The sequence below is a fragment of the Rousettus aegyptiacus genome, unplaced genomic scaffold (genome assembly GCF_014176215.1).
Source record: "Rousettus aegyptiacus isolate mRouAeg1 unplaced genomic scaffold, mRouAeg1.p scaffold_m13_p_3, whole genome shotgun sequence".
Lineage (NCBI taxonomy): Eukaryota > Metazoa > Chordata > Mammalia > Chiroptera > Pteropodidae > Rousettus > Rousettus aegyptiacus.
This window is the reverse complement of record NW_023416306.1, coordinates 150,933,733-150,959,417: the sequence shown is the minus strand read 5'-3', so window position 1 is coordinate 150,959,417 and position 25,685 is coordinate 150,933,733. Positions and strand designations below refer to the sequence as shown.

The 25,685-nt window shown below is 39.0% G+C and overlaps 1 protein-coding gene across 10 annotated transcripts in view; it reads right to left on the bottom strand.

Annotated features, from left to right (window-relative positions):
* RGS6 (regulator of G protein signaling 6) overlaps nucleotides 1–24,422 on the bottom strand; it is a 450,793-nt gene extending 426,371 nt beyond the window's left edge. For 4 of the 10 annotated variants that reach the window (XM_036239113.1, XM_016118658.2, XM_016118657.2 and 1 more), the window contains exons 1-2: nucleotides 23,551–23,850; nucleotides 757–864 (exon numbers count right to left, since the gene is read on the bottom strand). In XM_036239113.1, the coding sequence (XP_036095006.1) occupies nucleotides 757–840 (84 nt within the window). In that variant the 5' untranslated portion in view covers nucleotides 841–864; nucleotides 23,551–23,850. Of the gene's footprint in view, nucleotides 1–756; nucleotides 865–23,085; nucleotides 23,507–23,550; nucleotides 23,853–24,232 lie in introns of those variants that run through there. The other 6 variants (XM_016118656.2, XM_016118655.2, XM_016118653.2 and 3 more) reach the window with 5 other exon arrangements.
* Nucleotides 24,423–25,685: the final 1,263 nt, after the last annotated feature.

The window sequence follows — 25,685 nt, the reverse complement described above, 5'->3', positions numbered from 1 at the left end:
GCCTCTGATTCCATATTCTCAATTCTGGCTCCATCCAGCCTCTCTTTCCAAAACTTCACCTCCACTCACTTTTACTAACTCATCCTATGCCCAAGCTAACAGGTTCTGATTGCTGTTCACTTTCTCCAGCTCTTTGCCTCTGCAGAACACATCTCATCCCCTGGGATGTTCTCTTTCCACATAAGCAATCCTACCCATCCTTTAAAACTGAGTTCAAAGACCATTCCTGACCTATGACCTCTGAAGTAAAGGTAATTGACCCTCCTCTGAGATTGTATGACACTCAACTTGCACTTCTCTTTTGGAAATTAATACTCAGACTCTATTATTTGGGTATATCTAACATCTCATACCAACTGTAAACATCTAATATATCCATACCTCCGCATCTCTCACGACGTCTAGAGTAGATCTTGTAGGTACCATGGTTTCGAAGAACATTTGATTAATAAATGTTACACTAGGGGCTTTACACCAAAGGAGAGTACATCTCTACTGTATTCCTTATGCAATCTTTGGGCTTAAAGAAAACTAAATCACATAATATTTTTCAAGTATGCAATAGCAAGTATGACAAAACCTAACTTTCGAATTTTAGAATTGGAGAATTAGAGCGCATGAGAAGAAAATGATAGTCATTTATCAGTCAAGGCAGCTTAGACAGAAAACGTTTGTCGAGCTGTCAGCCCTCGATAAACCCTACACGGAACACAAACGCACAGAGACAGCATTGCAGCATGTAACCAGACACCTTACTTTGCGGTAGACTATCATGTTTGGAGAACTCTCCTCTGGGTCGGCAATCCCCACTGCTCTTTGATCCCCGGATCCCTGAGCCATCCTGGATGTCTTCACTCACACACACTGTAAAAATAAAGAATAGGCCATTAAGATGTGAAAGAATTACATAAAGAAAGCTTTGCAATGCAAAGTACTAAGTCTCTTTTGAAAGACTTGAAAGACGGCATGAAAACAAAACATGATGTAATGTTTTATTTTTCCTCATTAATTTAGGCAGTTTTAAAAAAAAGTTAGATGATAGTGATCTAATTATCCACATATATCCTTCTAATCCCACAGCATGTTCTTTATTTTCAGCCTAGAATCATACACCCCAGGGGTAATCATATGCCAGTATTAAATAATGTCCTGAAGACAAATGAAGCCACTCATTTTGATGTTCATTTTGTTACCAAAACTCATTTTTTGATTAAGTTTATTCATTAAAATACGAATATCTTATCAGGAAAAATGCAAATCAAAACCCAAGGAGACATCACTTCATACCCACTAAGAAGGTTATAATAATAAAACAGACGTCAAATAACGGGCATTGAAAACGATGTGGGGAAATTGGAATTCTTGTACATCATTGGTAGGAAATGGTAACCAGTTTGGTGGTTCCCCAAAAAGTTAAACATAGAATTACCATGTAACCTGGCAATGAAAACATGTTTTCAAATACTTGAACATGAATGTTCATAGCAGCACTATTCGCAATTGCCAAAGTATGGAATTAACTCAATGTCCATTAACTGATGAATAGATAAACAAAATATGTTCTATCCTTATAATGGAATATAATTCAGACATAAAAAGCAATCAAGTACTGATATATGTTACAACATAGATTAATCTTGAAAATACTATGCTAAATGAAAGAAGCTAGACAGAATATGTCACTGCAATGGACCGAATGTTTATGTCCCCTCAAAATTCATAATCTTAGCCCCTAATGTAATGGTATTAGGAGGTAGAACCTTTGGGAAGTGGTTAGTGTCCTTGTAAAAGCGATCTCAGAGAGCTCCCTTCCAAGATGTGAGGATACGGTGAGAAAAAAAGCCACCCATGAGCCCGGAAGCAGGCCTTCACCCAACACCAAAACTGCATCTACCTTGATCTTGGATTTTCCAGACTCCAGAATTGTCAGAAATAAATTTCTATTGTTTACGAGCTATCCAGTCTATGGCATTCTATCATAGCGGCCTGAACGGACTAAAACAGTCACATTATTGTATGATTCCACTGACATGGAATATCGAGAATAGGGAAACCTACACAGACAGAAAGCAGATTGGTAGTTACCAGCAGCTGGGGAGAGGAGAGCTTGGGGTGACTGCTTAATGGATATGGGATCTCCACTGAGGGTGATAAAAACATTTTTCAACTAGTTAGAGGTGTTGGCTGTGGAACACTATAAACGTACTTAAATGTCTCTAAAACATATGCTTTAAAATGGTTAATTTCATGAGCACTGTTATGAACAGAGGAACTGGGCTACGACATAGGCAGTGATGATGAAAGAGAGACCGTTACGATTTAAAATAAAAACTCACACATTTGTGAATTACACCTCGGTTAAGAAAAGTGAATATTTTTAATTGAATCTTTTAGAAACTCTTGAAAAGATAACAGTGAGACAATGTTGGCATATGGAATCTTTTAGTAAAGTAGAAAGTTCAATTCTTGGTATGACACTATATTGGCTGGGTGACCTCTAGTAGGTTAAGCAACTTGTTGGGGTCCCTTTATTAATTTTCTTTCTAAATATACATGTTGAACACCTACCATGTACCCAGAACCATGCCAAGGAATCTTTCAGTACATTGCTCTCATCAGTAAAAAGCGAATTCCACTAAGTACTCACAGGTACTCACAAATAAACTGAGTGTAAAAACACCGTATAAAGCCATAAAAGTCCTGTACAAATGCTACCACTAATCTAAGAGTCTGCCTGGGTTATTTGCACAAAAGTCAGAGGCGTTTCATCAAAAAAACTTTTATAAATACCATACTTGACAGAAAAGGCCATTATAATTTAAAATAAAAACTCAGGAAACATTTTATTATAAGTTGATACCAAAGGTCATTCCACAAAAACAAATTTGGGCAGAAAATGGGGAAGAGACAAGAATTTGTAATTTATGCTAAGACTTCGATTGCCCAAAATATCTCATTTGAATAATGTCATTTACTTTCGTCATTATTTATGAATTAGGATGCATTTTAAAAGATACAGTACACAAAGAGAGAGTGTCATTCTATTATCTTTACACACTGCAATACCAGTATTTCTATGAATATAGTACTACATGGAAACACTGATTATTATTCTAACCAGTGGTTTTTCAAGTTAAATGAACAACACGGTTTTACTGTTAAACAACTACTTGTTTGTCTACTCTTTTGCCTTAATACAGTATATGACAGCACGAAAAAACAAAATTGGAGTCCATTTATGTATGTTCGTTTATCTACGAACACAGCCATTTGATGTCCTATTGCTTTATTTTTAAATGAACGTTCTCACTTTGATGAGCATGTTATCTTTCACCTAAAAAACTGTGTTATAACTTCAAGGTTGGAAATGACCTAGAAACAACCGTGCCAGCCCTCCCCTCACCTTTCCCTGCCCCCCCCCACCCCCAATAGAAACATTTCTGTTTGTTAAAACAGGCTGATGTCCCAGGATCTGGATTTTAGGCTGCCGAGGGAGTACAGATAGCCTCCAGTTAGGAATTTTAGTGAGTCTAGTATAACTAGTAGAAAAGTCTATTTCTGATTCCTCCATCAACTCACTTGAAACTCAAACAAGTCATTTACCTTTTCTGTGTCTAGAATCATTTATAAAATAGTGATATAATCGCTTTCTAGTCTATATGTCAACAGATGTTAGAACTGGATGTGAAACCGATGCAGGTAAGGATGTTCTAATTAAATTCATTGTCTATAAAGCTGGAGTTTATGAGATTAAAGGAATAGATTTTCATTCATTACGATATAGTATAAAATATTTATTCTTAAATGATTTACAACAGAAATAGGAATATTTTAAATTTGGTAGTAAAGAAAAACAAAATCTTCATGTTATTTATATATATATTACATGTATATAAATATAGTAAATAATTCAGGACTTTGATTTTAATACTTGAAGCATGTAAAGAATGTTTTCTGAAAACACATAACTACATTTCAATTAAAAGAAAAAATGTTAGTAATATTCCTTTCCTGTAATGGCTTACAGCTAACAAAAAAGGAAAACTGAAAATGTGTTAAGACCATGCATTTCATAATCTCCAAAAACATACAAGGTAGCTCATTGGTTACAAAGTGGCCTCTGTCATCAGACAGACCTACGTCTGAATCCAGACTCCACCACTTACTAGCTGCGTGATCTGGGACAAGTTACTTCGCCTCTCTGTGTCTTTGTTCTCTTACCTGTAACAAACCACAGTCCAAGCATCATAGAAAGCCTTCTGATCTGGGAGGCCTGGTTCCCCCACCTGACCTGTAACTAACTACTGTTGGACCTGGTCACGCCGCAGCTTCTCTGCACTCCAACTGCACACGAATGTAAAACCCTGCGTCCTTAGTATTCCCTCCGGCTATGACCTAGAATTCATAACTTCGAATTTCTAACTTTCCTTCAAAGACTCGTCAGTGTTCCATGATGCCTCTCTTCCATAATCACTACCTAGATCCTAGGCCAACTCCTCTATTCATGATAGTGCTCATGTTGAACTCCTCCAAGAAACACAAAACTGTTAGGGTTAAGCACTCCCTCCCAGACTTAGTGTCCCTCCCCACCAAGCAATTCCTGTAATACCACTACCCACCACTAGGTGCCATAGGACTCAACATTTCTTCTTGGAGCAAACACATTAAGCGTCCACTCGCAAAGCTCCGTGCTAGGCCCTGGAGATACAAAGATAAATCAGACACAGATGATCTCATTAAAGTGTTCAGAGTCCAGGAGGAGTGCCAGACATGTCCACAAAAGCAGGACACTATAATGAGTAGGTGTTCAGTTATGATAACAGGGGGAAGTGGCACCTGAGATCAGAGCAGAAGGATGATCAGGAGTCTGGGGGAGGTAGGAAAGGCCATTCAAGCCTAGGTGACAACACAGGCCTGGGCATTTGAAGCCCTAGTGTAGGCACTCAAGGAAAAAAAGAACGTGAAGATGATCTGACCTCAAGGAGATTAGTGGGAGAACAGCCAATGTGGAGAGTGAAAGAACAGATTCGTACCTATTTGGATTCCTATGACTTCGTTTACTTGTTTATCAGGGGTGTCCTCAACTAGAAACCCAATCCTGCCTACGCAGAGCCTTTGTCAGTGAGGTTTACCCTCTATCCATGGCACCCCAGAACAGGTCCTGGCACCTAGTAGGTACTCAAATATATTTTAATGATTGATGAAACTGATAAGGTTCCGTCCAGTCATTAAAACTGCCCAACAAAGAAGACTCTTTATCAACAAAGACTTATGTATGGAAACACACATAAAGATTTTCCCTGGAGTTTAATGATATGGACCAGCCCTCGACTCAGAAATCCATCCACTTTTGTAAGCCATAAGTAATTTAGGTAAGAAGGAATTTGTGGGAGGGCAGGAAATACAGTGAGGAGAGACTCTATGAATGACAACGGTTGAGCATCTATGACTCAAATTCTGGTTAGTAAATCTTTTGAAAGTTGGGACTTCAATTTACTCCAAACTTACATTGCATTTGTAGCTTGTAGTTATGACAAATGCTATCTTCCTTCCTTTGTAAAGCCAACCACTCTGGAGCAGCAAAGCCTAGGGGCCAGGAGATAACCATGCTCAGTTGAATAGGTGGGAAAGACCAAATATGTGGAGAAGGAAAGGGCTTTGATGTTAAATTTAGAGTCATATTTCAGCCCTGGCCATACTAAGGCTATTGCGTGGCCTCTGGCAATTGTCTCCCTGACCCTAAATTTCCAGCTCCCCTGACCCTAAATTTCCAGCTCTTCACCTGGAAGATGAGAATCCCCTACTTTGCAGGGTTGCTTTTGAAAAGTGAATAAAATCTATAGCCATGCCACCCTAAACAAGCCCGATCCCGTCTGATCTCGGAAGCTAAGCAGGTCGGGCCTGGTTAGTACTTGGATGGGAGACCACCCAGGGAGACTAAGCGTTGTAGGCATAAAAAAAAAAAAGAAGAAAAAAAGAAAGAAAGAAGAAGAAGAAAAGGAAATAAAATAAGTTGTACAAATTCCCTAGCACAGGATAAATGTAGCAACTAACCAGCAGGCTTGTTCTCAGCCAGATTCATTGAAGAAGCTCCTCCCAAACCCTCAGGTATTCTGACTTGCTGCATCGAAGGATGGAACTGTCAGCCCTTTACCAACTCCTCAGGTGACCCTGATGACCAACTAAGAGGTGGACCACTACAGTTACATTACAATGCCACTAACACATGTAGCTAAAAGCCATAAGACATCATGCCTGATACTCAGCTCCCAGACCTCAAAACCCTACTCAGGGAAATCTCTTGTAGGAGTAATCAAATGTTGACTGTAATATAGTCTAAATATTTATGTTGCCAAATAAGAATTTCCATTGATGTTATTTCCTCTCCACCATATTATATCAAACTTATGTTGTTTGCCTTAGTCCATAAAACCCAATGGATTTTTCTGACATCAGCAACGTTAAGCACTTCAGAAAAAAATTTACAAGATGTGCGTTAAGTCAGTAGTACAAGCTTGTTTATACAGTTCTAATCTGACTGAGTGGGCAGGAACCTCAAGGGAAAAGAAGGACGAAAACAGCTATAAAGAACAAATAACCCTTTCTGTTATAGCACAGTCTGCCAACTTGACATTTCCTATATACTCGAAGTTCAGAAGTTCAATGATGGATTGAATGTCTGTTGGAGGTAATATAGAGGAGATCTTAAAGCAAGATGACCATGCTCAACCTCCAGAGGCCTATTTTGGTGGCAATGATAGGCGCTCAGTGTTCTACTGGGATATTATTGCTTGATCATGTCAAGACCTCAGTTAGAATTCAATGGTTCCTAAAAGCTGATCTAAGGACCTGAACCAGACTAGCAGCCTCAGTATCACGTGGGGGAAATTCTAAAGATACATATTCCTGGTTCCCATGCTCCAGAAATTCTAATCCAGTTGGCCTAAGGTGATCCCTGGAGATTTATAATTTAAATGTTCCCCAGGTGATCTGGAAGCACATGCAAGTTTGAGAACCATTGACCTAGATAGATACCATGGAGCCTGCTTCCTCTTCACCTGATCCCCCATCCCTTCCCATGTTGCCTACTGTCGGGCAGCCACGCTTTCGTGAAACTCGTTTAATTTCCCTTGTATTTAGGCAAAAAAAAAAAAAAAGAAAGAAAGAAAGAAAGAAAGAAAGAAAGAAAGAAAGAAAGAAAGAAAGAAAAAAAGAAAGAAAGAAATTAAGAAAAAACTCACTGTAAGGATAAAGCGAGGATCACGGGGTCAAATATCAAATAACTGGCTCAGCGATGCTATTTAAATGCTGTGTGACCCTGAGCGACTTGTCGCATGCTTATTCAGCCTCTCTGAACGAGCACTAACCAGCCTGTTTCGGTGGTTCTCAGCCTGGCCTTCTCGTCAGAATCACTTGGGCAGAATCACTGGGGCTGCACAGCAACTGCAACAAGTGGGTTTATTATTATTACTCTACAGATGAGAAGATTGAGGCTCTAGAACAGAAGTAACTTGCCCAAAGTAACACAGCTTGTCAGCCGAGAAATGAAAACTCAAACTCAGAGCGGGCGCCAATGCCCACACACTTTCCGATGTGTCAGTGTTGGTCTGTAGTGAAATTACCTACATAAAGTATTTAAAACAAAATTGTGCGAATATACAAAATTTAAGTGTATACTTAAATATTAAATATTTAGCACCTACATGTTATATATAAACTTAGTAGTAGGTACTACTGGTACATAGTAAAACTGGTACACAGTAGGTCTTCAAGTACTTTATAGTCCCTTCCTTTTACTTCCTAGTGTATCCGTGAAGTTGACTTCCCCATATCAATCCTATCTTAAGACATATAAATACAGTCCTATCTGGGTTGCTACAGCTGCCTGACAGCCTAAACAAACTAATCTTCTAAAGCTGCTTATAAAGGAAAATATTTTTGCATTCCCTAATTAAACAGTGATCCTAAAACTTAAGCTGGGAGGGAGAAGCAGAAAGTTTTTCACAAAACAGGATGTCTTTAGCCATGTGATATGCCGCATAGTCCTGTTAATACAATCACTGCTCAAAGTTCAGGTCCATGTAGGCATCTTCTCTTACCACACTGCTCTGGACACCCCTAGACCCTGCCAATGCCCCATGGACTCTTCCTGACTTTTGAACTCTTCCTTTGTAAACAGTATGCCTACTATGTTTGCAAAGTTCCTCTCTGAGCTTTGACCTTCTGTGATCTTGATGGAAACCTAGCTTACCCCAAGGGCATTCCCCTCCCTTACAGCTCCCTATCCTCACTCCATATATTTCTCGAGATCAGGAATTAAGGTAAGCATGCTCCTGGCTGCCCATTGCTGCTTCAAATTACTTCCTTCCAGTCTTTCTACCCAAATCCCTGATCTTTTGACACTCAAGCCATCTAGCTATGCCACTTTCTACCCATTCTCACTGCTTATGCCCCTTCATTTCCTGAAGACTCCAGTTCCAGTTCTCAGAGGCTTTCTCCATCCCTTAGTTAATCTCAGTGACTCTAATGTCAGAATCAAAGACCTATCAAAAAAGAGGTTGATTTGTCCATCCTGCTATTTCTTCACCCAAACCCTTTCCCGCCATCCCTCTTCCCCAGCCACTGTCTCACATGGCCACATGCTGAACCTCATCATCGCCAGTGCCTGTATCATCTCAAATCCTCTACCTTCTCCACCTTCCCTCTTTGCAGTTCACTTACTCTACATTCACTGCAAATATTCTTCAAACTTATTCAGACATTCAGTCTATTTCAACCTAAACTTTTATAGGTTTTCTTCTCTCACTGCATCCATCATTATAATCACTCAATCACTACCTTTCAAATATCCTCGACTCCCTCATCTCCCCTTTTCTGTGTCATATTTCCTGGCAAAACTGCAACATTGACAGAACCTGAATATCCACCATACAATATCCATACAGTATCCAAATATCCAAGTTCACGTCCAAGCAAGTGAACACTCTGGGGTAGGGATGGGGTTGAAAGGAAATCACGCAACTAGGCTGACTAGCTGCATTGTAAACTCATGAGTACGGACTTAAAATGAGTTAGTCAATACTGCCCACCAAGTCTAAAGTGTTTTCCTACCAAGTTTGATTTTTCCCTTTCTGAATTGGCTATCTTATATCTCCTCCTTGTTCAAATTTTACACACAGTCTCCGCTGATGGGCTCACTTAGAACTTCACTGAAGAAATGGAAGCCAGGAAAAGGCAAGCCTCTCATCTTGGGACACCCCCACTAACCATTGTGTTCTGGCTTTCCCTCTGACTGCAATAGAGGAAGTGTTGCTGCATTTACTAAAGAAAAGTTGCTCCATTTTTGCTCTTAATTGGAAGGTTACAGAACACTTCTCCTCACTTACACCCTACCACCACACTAATAGGTCTCTAGTATAATAATGGTGAATTACAGCACAAAGACCTCCAAAATCCAAACTCTCTGAGGAGTACTTAGGGAAACCTAGTCAAGAGAAAACTAAAATGGGGTAATTTGAAGCTTCAGCAGATATTAAGAACCTCCCAACTCCTTGCCAAATTAAATATAACTTCACACTAAAGGCCTAGGTACCTCAGCTCCTGACACATGTGTGGCTTTCAACAAAAAATTAAAAGGCATACTAAGAGGCAAGAAAAAACACAGTCCGAAGAGACAATCAGTCATCAGAACCAATCTCAGATATGACACAGATGTTGAAATTATCAGCAAGGAAATTCAAAATAATGATGATTAAATAGGTAATGGGTTCTTAATGGAAAAAGTAGATAGTCATGAAAACAGAGACATGAAAACTCTTTTCAAAAAAATTTCTTAAAAGGAAAAATGTTAAAAGTCAAAAACAGTATGACAAATTAAGAATGCCTTTGACAGGCTCAGTGATAGACTCAAAATGGCCAGGGAAGAAATCAATAAACTTAAATGAAAGTCAAGAGAAATTTCCCAAACTGAAAGAGAAAGAAAAATAATTTTTTTAAAAAATGGAACAGGACATCCAAGAATTATGGTACAATGTCAAAAGATATAACATAAGTGTCATTGAAATACTTGGAAAAGAAGTAAGAGAAAAGGGATTAGAAGTATTCAAAGGATTAGTAACTGAGAGCTTTCCAAAGTTAAGGGCATACACCAAACCACAGACCCAGGAGAATCAGAAACCACCACACAGGGAGGGAGGGAGGGAGGGAGAAGGAAGGAAGGAAGGAAGGAAGGAAGGAAGGAAGGAAGGAAGGAAGGAAGGAAGGAAGGAAGGAAGGAAAGAAGGAAGGAAGGAAGAAGGAAAGAAAGAAAGAAAGAAAGAAAGAAAGAAAGAAAGAAAGAAAGAAAAGAAAGAAAGAAAGAAAGAAAGAAGGAAAGAAAGAAAACAAAAACCAAAAAAACACTACACCTAGGCATCTCACACTCAGACTATAGAAAATCAAAGACAAAGAGAAAATCTTGAAAGAAACCAGAGGAAAAAATTTTTCCCAGAGACAAACAGGATAACAATTACAGAGGGCTTTCTTCTCATCAGAAACCATGCAAGCAGTAGGGTGGTGTGAAATACTTAAAATGTTGAAAGAAACTACCTGTCTACAATTCTATATCTAGTGAAATTATCCTTCAAAAGTGAAGGAAAAACAGACTTTATCAGGCAAACAAAAACTGAGCAAGTTCACTAGCAAACTTGCCCCGCAAGAAATACTAAAAGAAGTTTTTCAGGCACAAGAATATTACATAGTCCAGAAACTTGATTTTATAAGTAGAGCAAGTATTAGGGAAAAAATAAGTAAAAAGAAAATAAAATCTTTTATTTTCTTATTGTTAATTGACCTAACAGAAAGAAATAAAAGTCCTTTGAATAATGTTCTTGGGACAGAAAGAGACAATTTTTTAAAGACTAGTATTGATATACATAGAGTTCTGGAATAGCCCTTAACCGTCAACAAGTTCGAAAGTCTGGCAAACGATGGTCTGTGGAACAAATCTAGCCTGCTACCTTTTTTTGTATGGTCTGTGAGCTAAGAATAGTTTTTACATTTTTGGACGGCTGAAAAGGGTTAAAAGAAGAACATTTTATAACACATGAAAGTTGTGTAAAAATCAAATTTCTGTGTCCATAAATAAAGTCTTATAAATACCCATTACTTATCGTCTATGACTTATTTTATGCTACAACGGTAGAGTAGTGTAGTCGCAAAAGAGACCAAAAGAGACAATGTACCAAAGCTCAAAATATTTACTGTTTGGTCCTGTACGTTAAAAAAATGTTGTCTTCCCTGAACAAGCCCAATTACTAAATTTTTCAGAGGATGAAACTAGAGAGATCAAGTTATATTCTAATGTCATCTCACTATTTGGTAATAGAGCCAACATCAGAATTTGGGTCTTGAGATCCTAAATGCTTCTCCTCTCACATGAAAGGATTTATATTTTACAAATATAGGTTCTAAGGTTATAGTACCTAATACTACCAATATTACTGACCTTAGAGACAGCAGAAATAACATATTATTCTCTTATTTTACATGAAAGATTGTATGACTGCTAGATCAGAAGACGTGACAGAGAAGCTTTGCTGATTTTTAAACACAAAGAAGGGAATGACTAAGAGATAAGGAGGATGACATGTTCCCCAGGGGCTCAAGAAGAAAAGCATTTCTACTGGCTTTTTTAAAAAAAGAATGTCAGTTTTATTCCTTTGTTTACTTTCTTCATTTTTTAAAGAACAGGTAAAATCAGGAGCTTTTTACCCTACGATTAGGCATTTAAATATCGAGGGCACCTCTCCTATGACTCCATAATGCATACACTTGGAGCAGCAACAGTAAGCTTTTCCTCTTCTAGGTGTAGCAAGATTTAATAAAACAAATATTCACAAAGCTCATCAGGCAGAAGCAATATAGATCAAAGGAATAACAACTGAATAGGTTTCTGCAAGTTTGTTACAGTTTTACTCATATTATGTAGCTGAAAGACCAGCACAGTACAATTAGAATGTACCACTTCCTACAATGAGGATCTACATTAGAACAGAACAACCCTTGGAAACAACCAGAAAAGCTGGATAAAGCGTTTTTTAAAAAGAGAGTTCCCAAGACAATGAGAACACATGGGACCAGATCCAAGAGAAATGGGAAAAAAGGTGGTGAGTCAAACATTTCATGCGACTATTGCTTTAAGCATTTGTTCAAAATCAACATCTATTCACAAAAATGCTCTTTGCAAATTTTGAATGTAAGAGAAATTGTTTAAACTGATAAAAGATATTTATAAAATGCAGCAACCATAATATTTAATAGTCGCACTTAGAAAACTTTCCCACTGAGATTAAAAATGAGACAAGGATGCCCACTATGACCACTTATAGTCACCATTATATTAAAAGTCTCAGTCAATACAAAAGGCAGGTAAAAGAAAGAAAAGGTACAATGATTACAAAGGAAAAAATAAAAACTGTTTTGCTGGTAATTTTATTGTTTGCTGGAAAATCCATAATAATTTACACAGAACTATTAGAATTAATGAGTGAATTTAGCAAAATCACTGGATACAAGGTCAAAATATAAAAATCAATAGTATATACTCACTACGAACGACCATAAAATGTTTTTAAAAGATATAATTCATATTATAAAATAACTTTAAACACTAGAAATATATGTAAAGAAAAACGTGCAATACCTTTACAACATATACAAAACACTAACAGAAATGAAAGATCTAAATAAATGAAGGGGTATACCATATCAATGAATTAAAATAGTCAACATCCTAAAGATACTAATTTACTCCCAATTTGGGCTAGAGATTTAATGCAGTCTCTATCAAAAGTCCATTAAAAAATGATTTTAGAATTTATATAGTAATGCAAATGGCTATGAATAACAAAACTATTCTTAAATAAGAACATGGCTGGAGGACATACACTACTGGATATTAAGACATTATTAAGCTATATTAAAGACAGTGGGGTATCAGTATAATAGGCAAATTGAACAATGAAAAGGGCTAGAAAGCAGAGAGAAACCCAAATATAAATGATCATCTGATTTATAACAAAGGTGATATTTCAAAGCAATGAAAAGAAGTGATTTTTTTAACAAATAATGTTAACTGTACATACCTATGGAAAAACAAAATAAATATAGATCTCCTTCTTATGCAGTAGATAAAAATCTATCTCAGGTGGATTTTTAACCTACAGATAATAGGCAAAACCAGAGGGCTTCCGAAAATTGAAAGAATAGCTTTATGACCTTAGGGTGGCAAAAATACCTTAAGCGGACACACACACAAAAATAACCATAAAGGAAGGGATTAATAAATTGAGTTACATTAAGAGTAAGATCTCCTATTCTCCAAGAGAGTCAAAAAACATGCCACAAGATAGGAAAATATATTTTGAATTCATATGACTGAAAATTATTATTTAAAAAACTCCTACAAATCAATATTGTAATATTTCAAAATATTATTGAAAAACAAAAACTCCTACAAATCAATAAAAAAAAATGGACAATCCAATTGAAAAATAGGCAATAAAGTTAAATAGGGACTACAAATGATTTAATAAAAGTAACAAAAAAAACATATTAAAAAGGCACCCCATGTCCTAGCAATGAAGTCTCAGGTGTATACCAAACAGAACTGCATTAATATGTGTACCAAAAAACACATAAAAAGTTTATAGCAACATTATTCATAGTAGCCCTAACCTGGAAATGTCCTAAATGCCTATCAATAGTAGATAAATTAATAGTTTGTGGAATATTACAAAGTGGATTGCTGTACAGCAAAAAATGAATAAACTACTGCTATGCATCATAACATGCATGAATCTCTCGAACAATATTGTACATAAAAAAGTACAAAAGAATATATACATACATGTATAATTCCATGTGTATTTCATATATTTCAAAAATGGGAACATATGTGATTGGAATCAGGTTAGTGGTCACCACTGAGGAAAGGGGTAGGGTGGTTTCTGGGAGAATGGTAATATTCTCTCTCAACCTGGGGAAGATAACATGGACGTATTTAGTGTTTGAAAACTTATTGAGGAATGATTCTTGGACTTTTCTATGACTATGATATACAACAGAATTGTATGCTTTAAAAAATAGTGCAAATATTCTGAAAGAAGGACACAGTATCGCTAGCTTTCAAGGTGGCACTTGATCCATATCAGGTAGAGCAATGCAAAACATGATATAATTGCAGGCATAGGGTTGTAAGAATAATTGGGGCGCCAGAAGTTGTCTGTCACCACCGTATACTCTCACCTCGATGCTTGTGCAGTAGGCAGAGGCCAGGAGCAGTAATCATTGAACAGAGAGCTAGTCTAAAAGTGAAATGAGATTAGAAATATACCATTGAAGGAATGATACATTATCTAAAAGCTTTATTTTGAATAATGAAAGTTTTCCAACTCTTACAAAATACCTCAGAACTCTCTAAGAGTGGTTGAATTACCTTGCGTTGATTCTTAATAACTTTCCACTGACCAGCAAATAAAACCCAAAGTCCTTCAGCCAGTTGAGAGGTTTGAAGCAGTTACTGTTTCTGGTTGCCCAGAATATACTTTTGCTATCAATTTGCTTCTTCTGATTGGGAATGATGGGCCTGGGGACTCTCCTGGCCAGAACATGCTATTTCACTGGACACATTGACCGGATCAAGGTAGACATGTGACTCTAATCAGGACCAATCAATGTCCTTCCTTGAGACTGAGATAAGGATACTGGAAGAAGGAAGACTTTTCCCTCTGAGGGACTGTGTCAAAAGGAGATAAGGCTAAGAATAGTAATGACCATCTACTTTTTCTCTAGTGTCACAGAAGGGAAAATCAAGACAATGAGATATAAAGCGAGAGAGCTGACAATATCACTTAAGTCCTTGGATCTAGACAGGCCTGAATTCCCAGGCACATGAATCACACAAATTCCTTTTGGCTTGAGTTGGTTTGAATTTTGCTTTAGTTCAGTTTTGTCTTTTGGTCCAATTCAAGGGAGCCATGAATCACCACTGTCTTCATCACCATCACACATATGTGGCATTTAAGTCCCTAGTTCAATAGTCCTGTCTATCACTGTTCATCTTCATTTAACCAACAACATAACCAATCTCTACCACAGGAAACTTACCCCCACCAAGAATTCCCAATAAGCGAATTTCAACTTAAACCAATCTACTTCCAAAAACACTTTTGACAGCCAACTGGTTGTTCCTTTTAAGGATAATTAGAAAATATGAGAAACTGGGGATTAGAGACAGGTTTTTGACACAGGGGTGGGGGTTGTAAGGCAGATGGTAGGCAGGGAAAGTAGTTTTTGAAGAGAAGTTTTTAAAAGCTAAAGGAGCCCCTCCTCCCCCCCCCCCCCAAAAAAAAAGAAAACCTGGAACTGACAACATCATGCTTTGGCATGATGCTAACTATCCTATGCACTGGGGTGACATATCTAAGAACTTCCTAATTACTCAGTCCAAGCAAGTTATATGAAGTTTATCCCAAGATTTATTCACTTTAGCCATGAGCCACAGGAAGATCCAGGCATCAGTGGTCAGTCCTGCAGTCTGAAAGTCTAAAAGGCAGTGAACATCTGGGCAGAGAGCCTGACAGTGGGGGAAATGCCCATTTGCATGGGAATTATGCATTGCCTGTAATATAGCAAAATTACTGACAAGTATTTTAATTCAGGGGAGTGATCTCCTGGAAAACAGTAAGAAGTAACTACAAATTCATTGTGGGACACCTTCTACTACCAACACAAGGTTGGTAAGTGTCACTCATAATCAACTTCGTTTTCCCATTTTACTTTAGGTAAAGATAAATATTTATTAAACAGTTTTGCTTGCAACATTTTGCCTATCCCTATTTCCCATTTAAAATTCATCAATAGACTTCTCCTGCCTGAAAGGATTTTAAGGACCTGGCCCTTGGGTGGGTGGGGAGGATTAAAAATTCTTTACACACTTTATCGCCTACATCCCTTTACTTACACTGAAATGCCTCAAGCACGCTCTTGCCACCTCTGTCCATTGACCCCATCTCTGTAGGCCCTAAAACCACTGGTCCACCAGTGTCCGTCCATTCAATCTCTTCAGTGAAATCTCTCAGTGAGAAGTCACCCCTCCCTCATTCTATTTATATGTGCTGGTCTTACCACATTCTGTTTCTCCATCTTCCCCGCCTCCCCACCCCCCTACCCAGAATGTTAAAACTTCTTGAAAACAGCCATATCTGATCATCGTTATCTAGAAAAGGGTCTTTGGTAGTGGGACTTATGACTGATGTGGACATGAAGGGTAAGGAAGAGGAAAGAATAGTGGAGAACTCAGACCAACTAGGTGACTTAGGGTGGGAACCCCCCTCCTCATTCCATCTCTAGACTACGAGTTGACTAAACCAGAGATTTCCAGAAATATTATTTCAGTAATGCCCTCAAAGCAATCACAATTTCTCAGCCGTCTTCTGCACCTGTGGAGAATACAGATCAATAGGGTGAAGCTACTTTGTCTAACGTCACATACCCCAGGCAATGGGTAGAAACCAGCAACCGAGCCCCTAAACTGCCATTCTAAGAGTTAAAGTGCCTTCCTCTAAAAGGAAAAAATCTAAAATATAATCAATAAATTTATTCTTTATGAATGCATCCTTTCTATTTTGACCAGCTGCTGAATCAGTCTTTGTTTTAGGATATATGGTCAGCAAAATAATATAATGGCATCTTCCTGCTTGGTTTGGAATCTGAACACAGTAGCACTTACATAGCAGCTTAGGAGAAAAATACACTGGACATTTTTAGAAATTGTTGTCTATCTTACAGAGAGGTCACAGACAGAAAAACATCTAGTCAGCTCAAACAAGTGTTTGGTTTGGATTGGGCAGTGTTGATCTATACAACATTCATCTAATTGGAATTAGTTGCTAATGATTACAAATGGATGGCAACAAGAGGGCTTTCTGATCAGCACATACCCTTTGCTTTAACACAGTTCTCACTTGTCCCTAATGATTCCCAACCCTGGGATCTAGTGCCAGATGCCATTCATCACCACACACAAGTAGCTGTTTTGCTTTTAGAAAAATAGAAAGTGTTATTTGGTACCCATTTCTCTATCAAAAATGGGTCATGTTTTAAGAAAAATAGGTTCTTTCTCTGAAAGCAAACAATTGGTTTAACAATTATCATCTATACCTCTAACCTGAAAAGCTTGCATTATTCCTCTCTTCACCTATGAAATTTCTACCTATTTCCCAGAGCCTGTCTCTACAACATTCTCTCTGAACCAAACTGTATTTATTGTGTTTGTCATCTATTTGTTACCTAATCTGACATAAAATTCCACTCATTCTTTTCCTAAACATTTACTTAACACCCTTTATTGTTAATTTTCTATTTATTTCAATCAGTTCCAAGACAACTTTGAAATGATGATCTCAAGGGCAGAGTCTCTATCTATTCCCCACCTTGTAATACCTCAGAGAGACTTAGGACTTTGGGATAAGAGCTGAGTTTAAATCTTCATATCTCTACTTAATATCTGGGGAAGTGGTTGAACCTCTTTTTCAGCTTTGATTTCTTTATTTGCAAAATGGGAGTAATACCATCTAATTCTTGTTAAAAGGCTTTGATCTACCAAAAGCTTTGCAAGTGCTGATTATTATTTGGTAAAATCAATTTATCGCTTATAACTAATCTGTAGCTTTGTAGGCTGGGCAACTTTTGTTTGGCAAACCAACTTTTTCTCAGGCATTTACTATACATGTGGCTTTGTGCTGGAGCAGGAAAAAGTTATGTTTTTTTTTTTTTAAAAAAAAACAGACCACAGACCATTGGGTGAGACAAACATTAATATATAATTGCAAAACAGGATGAAAGCCTCACTATAGTATGAATCTGAGGTGGATCTATCCAGGCAAAATCAAGCAAACAATAAGAATGGGATTTATAACCATCTGCACCCACAATCATACCAGTCCATGCACCTACACCCAAACCAGTCCATGCATCTGCACCACTTACTAGTCCATCCTGCCTCCCATTTTCACCCACCCACAAATGTCACTCTGAAAGTCATTAACTCAATGAACCTTTAGCAAACTCCTACTAGGTGCCAAGCACTATAAGAGATACAAAGGATATAGAGAAAAATAACACATGGCCTTGCTGCAGGTATGGGTCACAGTCTGGCACAAGAGATACAATGTGGCAGCAGTCCTATGGTTCTCTTCTCTTCCTGATGGTGATTAATGGCCTTTAGGCTCAAGGAATCATATTCATCTTTGGCTACTGCAAAGGAAGGTCTTTCCTACCTTGTCCTGTCCACTTAGCATCTGGGCCATTTGCTTTCTATATCTCGTCAAATCCAATGTTACAATGATGGAGCAGGATTCTCCCAGGTACTTAGAAGTCCCTCAAATGCTAGGCTGATAAAGCAAGTCCCCCAGAACAGAAAAAAAAAAAAAAAAAGTGGAGGCGAGGGGTGGCAGTACAATTCCCTGAAATACCTTTTTCCTAACAGACTCCTGTTGGAGGAGGTCATTGGGAGGATGTGACCTCCAGGTAACCGATGAGCTGGGCCTGGGTAGTTGGAGGCTCCCTGCCCCCTCCCCGTCCTTGGAATGTATTTTCTGCCCAGTTTCCAGTAGGAGCCATTTTCAAGGACGCAACCTTGAGAGAATAAGATGTTGTCGAGATCCTCTGGATAGTGTATGTGACTGAACCCCGTTAAGGCCTTTATATAGACTTTCACGATTCTGGTGGGCGGGTGTGGAAATCTGCTCACCTTGCAGCCGGCCCAAGACAAGCCTTATACGCAAGTGCCCTTGCTTATTAAACCGGCGACCTTCCAATCTGGAGTGGCCTGCCTCCTTTTTTGGTCCTTTCTAGACCTCTGTATATGGGGACCAGTTTCAGATTTTACCCAGGGAATTTCTGTTGCAAATCAACAACTCATTATCAATATTATTAGAAAATAGAAAGTGTGATGTGACAGGGTCCATCTCCAGTTCCTGTGCCTCCTCTGCCCAGTACGCTACTCAGGACCCTATTTTCTCCTCGAAGACACATATACTCAAGGGGTATACTTCTATTCCTATTTTACAGATGAGAAAATTGAGGTTCAGCAACACCACTAAGGGCATTTAAATGTCTTTTGTGCTACTTTAAGAGCCACCCATCACAGTTCTCTGTCTGGGCTTGGGGCTGGCCAGGTCTCAGTGAGTGCAACACCGGAGTCTCAGGTACTTCCAAGGGTTGCCACCACTAGTTAACATTCATGCAGGACACTGTCATCTCAGAAGGCTTTGTTCAATGTGCACTTACCTCTGGGCAAGAAAACAGCCTGTTAGGGTAAATTCTTGTGAATAAGGGAACTCGAACACACAAAAATTTAAAGACGGCTTTACCTTTGATGGCTTTACCTAAGTAATTAGAACAGCCAAGACATTTGGTCTCCATCACAACTCGGTTGAGTAGCTTCAGTTACATGAGCATCGACTTTGCCCATATTCAAACATTCATACATTTTTACAGTTTACATACATAAAAATAGCTGTAACCGATGTTTCTAACACCTAAGTGAAAGGACTCATTTTCTAATCACGAAGTAGCCACACGAGGATGACCGGAAATGGGGTGTTTCAGCCGACTGGAATCTTCCAGCTGTCAAATGCACTCCCGCAACACCCTCTTCTCCTGGTTTCCTCAGTCATAGAATGGGAACCTATCTCAAAAAATGGTCGTGGCGCTCTAATGAACACTGTTTTGCCTTTTGGGGGTGTGTGTAGGGGTGGGGGGAGTCTGTACTACTACTTTTTAAAACTGCTACTTTGGTAGTTTGGGTAATTAATAGTGAATTTCCTTTCTCTTATTGGAATGTGTATGTGGTAGAAAATGAATTGCCTCTTACTGGTCTCAGGGAGGCAACAGTGAAGCATTTGATAAGCTTCGTGGTTTGTAATATCTCAAGCAGGTACTCTGAGTTGTTACTTAATGTAACTCATTAAGTTTAATGTTCATTTTAACTGCCTACTTGTAGGCATTTTTGCTTTCCTTGCAGTTTGAAGAACTCAGTCTCATGACCAATTATTACTCTTATTATAGACTTACTAGTTCCAAATTCTGAGTGATTATCTCTTTTCTCTTAACTACTTTATAAAGCTTTTCCTCCTATGAGGGAAAACAAATGATATTGATTCAACCAATGCTTACTGAGCACCTACTGGCAGGTACATCACTGGCCATGGAACAGATGGATGCCAAGAAAAGTGAAATAGTGTTTCTGCCCCACAGAGCTTACTACATAGTTCTCAATGTGGTCTACAGACCAGCAGAGTCAGCATTATCTGGGGACCAGTTAGAAATGTAAAATTCAGGCCCCACTCCAGACCCACTGTGTCAGAAACTCTGGAGGTGACCCCCTCCCCAGCCATCTGTGTTTGAAAAAGCCAACTTCAAACAAAGATCGTCCTCATCAAATGTCAAAACAACAATGTTGTGAGCTTATTGAGCTAAATCAGAAAGTGTCATTTGTACTTTGAGGAAACAGAGACCCAAAGGCCACGTGAGATGCTGAAGGGATGAAAACCAGAACTCAGGTCTCCCGCCCTACATTGCCAATGTTCCTTCTTGATGTTTTAATCCCTGAATCTCATAGGGAGCCCCAAGTATTACCAACCCAAAATGCAAACCTTGGTTTTCAAAGAAACAGAAAAACAGAGAAACTACTCTCTTTGAAAATAATGATCACTAACAAAAATTAACAGCTAGTCTATCAAACCTATCCAGTAAAGTAGTGGTCATTTCCCAAACCTTTAACACTTATCAAAGTTCCAGTTACAAGACTGAAATTTGTGGGGGGAGGGGAGTAAAAATATAATGAATAATGTAATACTAAGTCTGTAAGAATATATAGTATGCAGACATGTCAACAGTGGTTCACCTGCGGGAGAATCACAAATGATCTTTTTTTTCTTTGTAGTTTCCTGAATTTTTTCCCAATGGTTATACACGATTTTCATAATAATAATAATAATAAAAACTGTTTTTTGAAATGTTCCATCCATATCACTCAACATGAAGGTTTATTTTGTAATTCTATTTCTCTTCGTACGGCAGGATAGTATGTATGTGTAGTAATTATTTATATGCCATGTGTTACAATGAAGATAAAATTTGGTAAATACATTCCTTCCAGCTGGCGCTGAAAATGAAGAGGTTAAATGCCTTCCCAGGTTCAAAGCATTACGAATTAAGACGAGCTAAGTGTGAGGCGAAAGGAAAAATTAATCCCAGTACTGAAATCTCTGAGAGCATCCTTTTTGAAAAATGTTGATGTGACACATAGCTCCTTACTCATATCTCCCCAATGTTTAACCCCTGGCACAAAACAGAATGTTCAGCAATTCCTGGCAAAGTCTTTGGAGTTCAGAGGATAAAATGCATGGGAGAATTTCAGGAAAAAAAAAAAAAAAAAAAAAAAAAAAACAAGAAATAGAATGATCTTTCACAAAAAATTCTGTCTCTGTGGACAATAAGACTTCCAGAATCACTGGCAAATTTTATTGTCTTCAATATTCTTTTAGAGGGTAACTAAACTTATTAATTACAGCATACTGTATGCAAATGTCAATTTATAACTAAACTTATTAATTACAGCATACTATATCCAAATGTATGGCCTCTGAAACCAATATAAAATAGTGTGTCAATTATACTTCAATTAAAAAGTTTTTTCTTTTCTAAGAAATGTTGCTCATTTAAAAAAATATCTATGTTGGCTATCTTATTCCACAGATCATTCATAAAGAAATAAATGTCTCATCTAAAAAGATATTTCTGCCACAAAGCACTGTTGTAATTTTTCACTTGATAAGAAAAATTTGTTGCTTGAAGAAAAACTAACATTGTTTTACTGAAATTCTCAGCAATATAACATCAGTGAATGTTAATTAAGGTTTCTTAAAGGAGACAGGGAAGTAAGTTAGGAACCAATGTAATGAATATGAAAACAGAAACACCTGCGACTACTTACATCACTAATATACCTGACGATAGCTGACATTTCTAGAATTTACAGACACATTCAGGAAAGGAAAAGTTATTGGAGAGAGGAACATACATACATATATATATGTGTGTGTGTATATATATCCCAATATTTATAGTATGTAAGATTGCCATATTTACATAACAATTTAGCTTAACAGTAGTATCAGAGAACTTAGAAAGAATTTATCATCTTATTTTTTATATTCAGCATGTAAGCTTTTGCTTACAAAGGTATATCTCCAAAGAGTCTCAAATTTCCCTCGGTTCTCAACTTTCTCTCTCACTGGGAAGTCCGATCTATTGCAAAATTAATAAATTAATGAGGAAAATAAGAATAAACAAAGAATATACAACTCACAGAAAGTTTCTCACCAACTCCAAAGTGCCCACTCATATAATTATCCATCTGCCTATAAAAATTGATCTATAAAAGCCTTTTAACCTATTAAGCTAAACCTAACAGTTTCCTGTCTACCACTTTTTGACAAAACACACACAAACTTGTAGCTCAGCCTCTAACTCCATTCAGGCACTTACAAGCCCAGTTCTTATTCTGAATCCACTTCTCATCCCCCTCTGGTGAGAAAAGAGTTAGGCTTTACCTAACACTGCTTATTTTGGCAGCTATACTTTGGGGTTACTAAAAGGCATTAATTAGGAAATACCCGCAAATCCAGCTTCTAGGCTTTAATAAATGAGGGAACAATTCCAATCCAACAATAAAACCCCAAAATATCTTCAATTTGTAGCATGGAAACGCCTCTCCTTTCAACAAGAAAGAATATTCCTTCCTATTCCATTAAATTTTTAACAATAATATACGGTAGCTTTCATTCTGAACAAAATTACGTTTTCTGGGTCACTTTCCCCTGTCTCTCTGGGCCACTTTTTACGCAGCCTTACATTGCCTTGTAAACACTGTCTATTCCGGCGACCAGTTCAGTTGTCATAGAGCGAATATCTCAGTTCTCTTTCCTGCCGCAGTTCCCCAAAACAGACCGCACCACCCGCCTCTGCCCTCCACACCTCACCACTCGTTTTCTCTTCCTCCAAACCTCAAATGGGCGAGCTTATTCAGAGAAAAAGTTCATGAATGTCTGCTTTTGAGGTAAAGCTGCCCTACCTGCGGATCCCCAAATCACGGGAAGACTGGAAGTCTCTAAAAGCACGTCCCCTCTGCACGCTCCTCCCAGTCGGTGAGCGCTTCACGCCCAGAAGCCCGGGAACATGATTTCCATGCAGACCTGCACCCATCCCACACAAGTCCACACGCCAGCTTGCATTAGCACTTATGTAAGCTCGTGCCTCTACAGTCCCGAACTGCTCGCACACCACACCCCGACACCTGTCACGCATCTGAAACGGACCAGCATCCACACCCAGGATGTGAAACGACATCGACACATACAAATTGAAGGGTGGGAGCATGCCGTTTTAAAACATCTTTTCCCCTATTTATTTCTTGCCCATTTTTGTCACAACTACAATTACCTTAGCAACCAAAGAATTGTCTTGATTCCCCCTCCGGCTTCGGAATTTGTCCTAAAGCCAAGCTTGCGCCAGGGTCATGGTAAAGCTAGAGAAGCCCAGGCAGCCTCTTGGGGGCGAAGGGGACGTCTGGGTCAGTCTTCGCGCTGCTTTCCAACGTCTCGCCTCGTCTTTTCGAGTGTCGGCGGCGGCGGGCGCGGGGGCTCACAGAGCGAAGAGCGAAGCCCGGGGCCGACGAGGAGGCGCGGCAGGTCGCATGGTGCCAGGGCGCGGGGCGCTAGGCTGTCTCCAGCGCGCTCAGGGCCAGCCCTGCTCTCTGCGCTCCCGGCCGCTCGCCCCTCGCCCGCCTCTCCCCGCCCCAGGTCGGCGGGGTCCGCGGAGGTCGGTCCGCCCACTCCGCGCCCGTCCGCTCGCGCCGCTCTGGAAAACCCGGCGCCCAAGCGGAGCTCTCGCTGCCAAGCAGGGCCGAGCGCAGGAGCTGCCCCAACTCGCGAAGCCGCTCAGCTCCGCGGCTCTGGCGCTGCTGCAGCGGCGCCCGCTGTCGGGGGTGGAGCGGAGTTGCAGCCCGCGCCGCACGCACCTGGGCGCCCGCACCTGCGCCGGACCCCGGCGGTGCGAGGCGGGGCGGGGCAGGGCGGGGCCGAGGCACCTGAGCGCATCCCAGAGGCGCCCCCGCCCGGCTCACCTTTTCTCAGCGCCGCGGAAGATGCAGACAGTGATTTGCCTGAGGAAGGGGAAACCTAGAAATCCCAGGCACTTTAGCTGCCGCCAAGGAAACTGGCAGATTGGCTCAGCGATGCGGAGGCTCCTTCGGTCAATTCCGAGGGCTGGCTCGGTCTGGAAACTTAACGGGCGTCAGGGTTGTCTTAGGGATTCCTGGCCCGGACTCGTTTACACGATAGCTTTTGAATCTCTCGCTGACGTGTGTGGCTGGCGCCCTCTAAATTAAAACGGGTTACCGCGGTTGTCAGAGATGTTACTAACCGCGTCATTTTTATTGATTCAACATTTACACCACATTCTGTATTTAGAGTGTTTTGTGATTATTCTTATCTGAGACACCACAAAAGTACTTTCAAGAAAAATTAGCTCTGCAGATATTCATGGGGAAAGAAAAAAGGTTGAAGACATAAAATGAGAAAAAGTAACTTCAATTGAGGACATTCATGTGGGAGCTTTGAAATTTGGTGTATAACGATTCAGAAAGCTGCAAGGGGAAATAGAACAAGATTATTGGTGCTAAACGGTGACCACAGGATTGGTGTGCAATATCAATATTATTAACATCAAGAATAAATGCAAGATTTATTCTTGAATTGCATTCTGTCTCTTGTGGGGGTGGGGAGGAAGGAGGGAGATTTGAAATAAAATACCTAAAGGCTTCTAAGGATGGACAACCTGGACTGTGTTCATCCATGTGGATGCAGAGGTTGAAATTTAAGGCCACCTTCCCACTATTCTATATTGATTAAAGGATGTTATTCTTTCTTTCATCCAATAAACAATTAGTACCTGGCCTGTGTTCGCCTCTCTGCTAAGCACTAGAAATATACGAAGAGTCAATCTTAAATGTTATCTACACGCACGCAAATGGTAATTACGTGAGCGGATTAAAGTGTTAACTAACCTTATTGTGGTAATTGTATGGCAACATATAAATGGCTCAAATCATCACATAGAACATCTTAAACTTCAATAATATCTCAATGAAGCTGGGGGGAAAACATGAATTCAGATATTTATATATATTTATTTATATTGATATAGTATATGTGTTATATGGGATTTCTAATATTATAATTTCTTAAATACATATGGAAAATATATAATTTATTATTTGATATAAAATATTTGATTACATATGTACATATATGTGTACGTGTGTCATACACATATACATTATATATTTTTGATGATATATATAATTTTATATAATTTATTTATATGATAAAAATAATTTAATAAAGACAGGCCACAGGTTTTTGCTGGCATGGCCAACAAGTTGGTTTATGTACTGCAGAACTGAGCAAACAAGTAAATATATTAAGGGTTTTGAGAGGCAGGTTTCACATAGAGGAGGAAATTACAGATATAGCAAGGGGAAAGATTAGAATAAACCCAATGACATGACTTGAAAT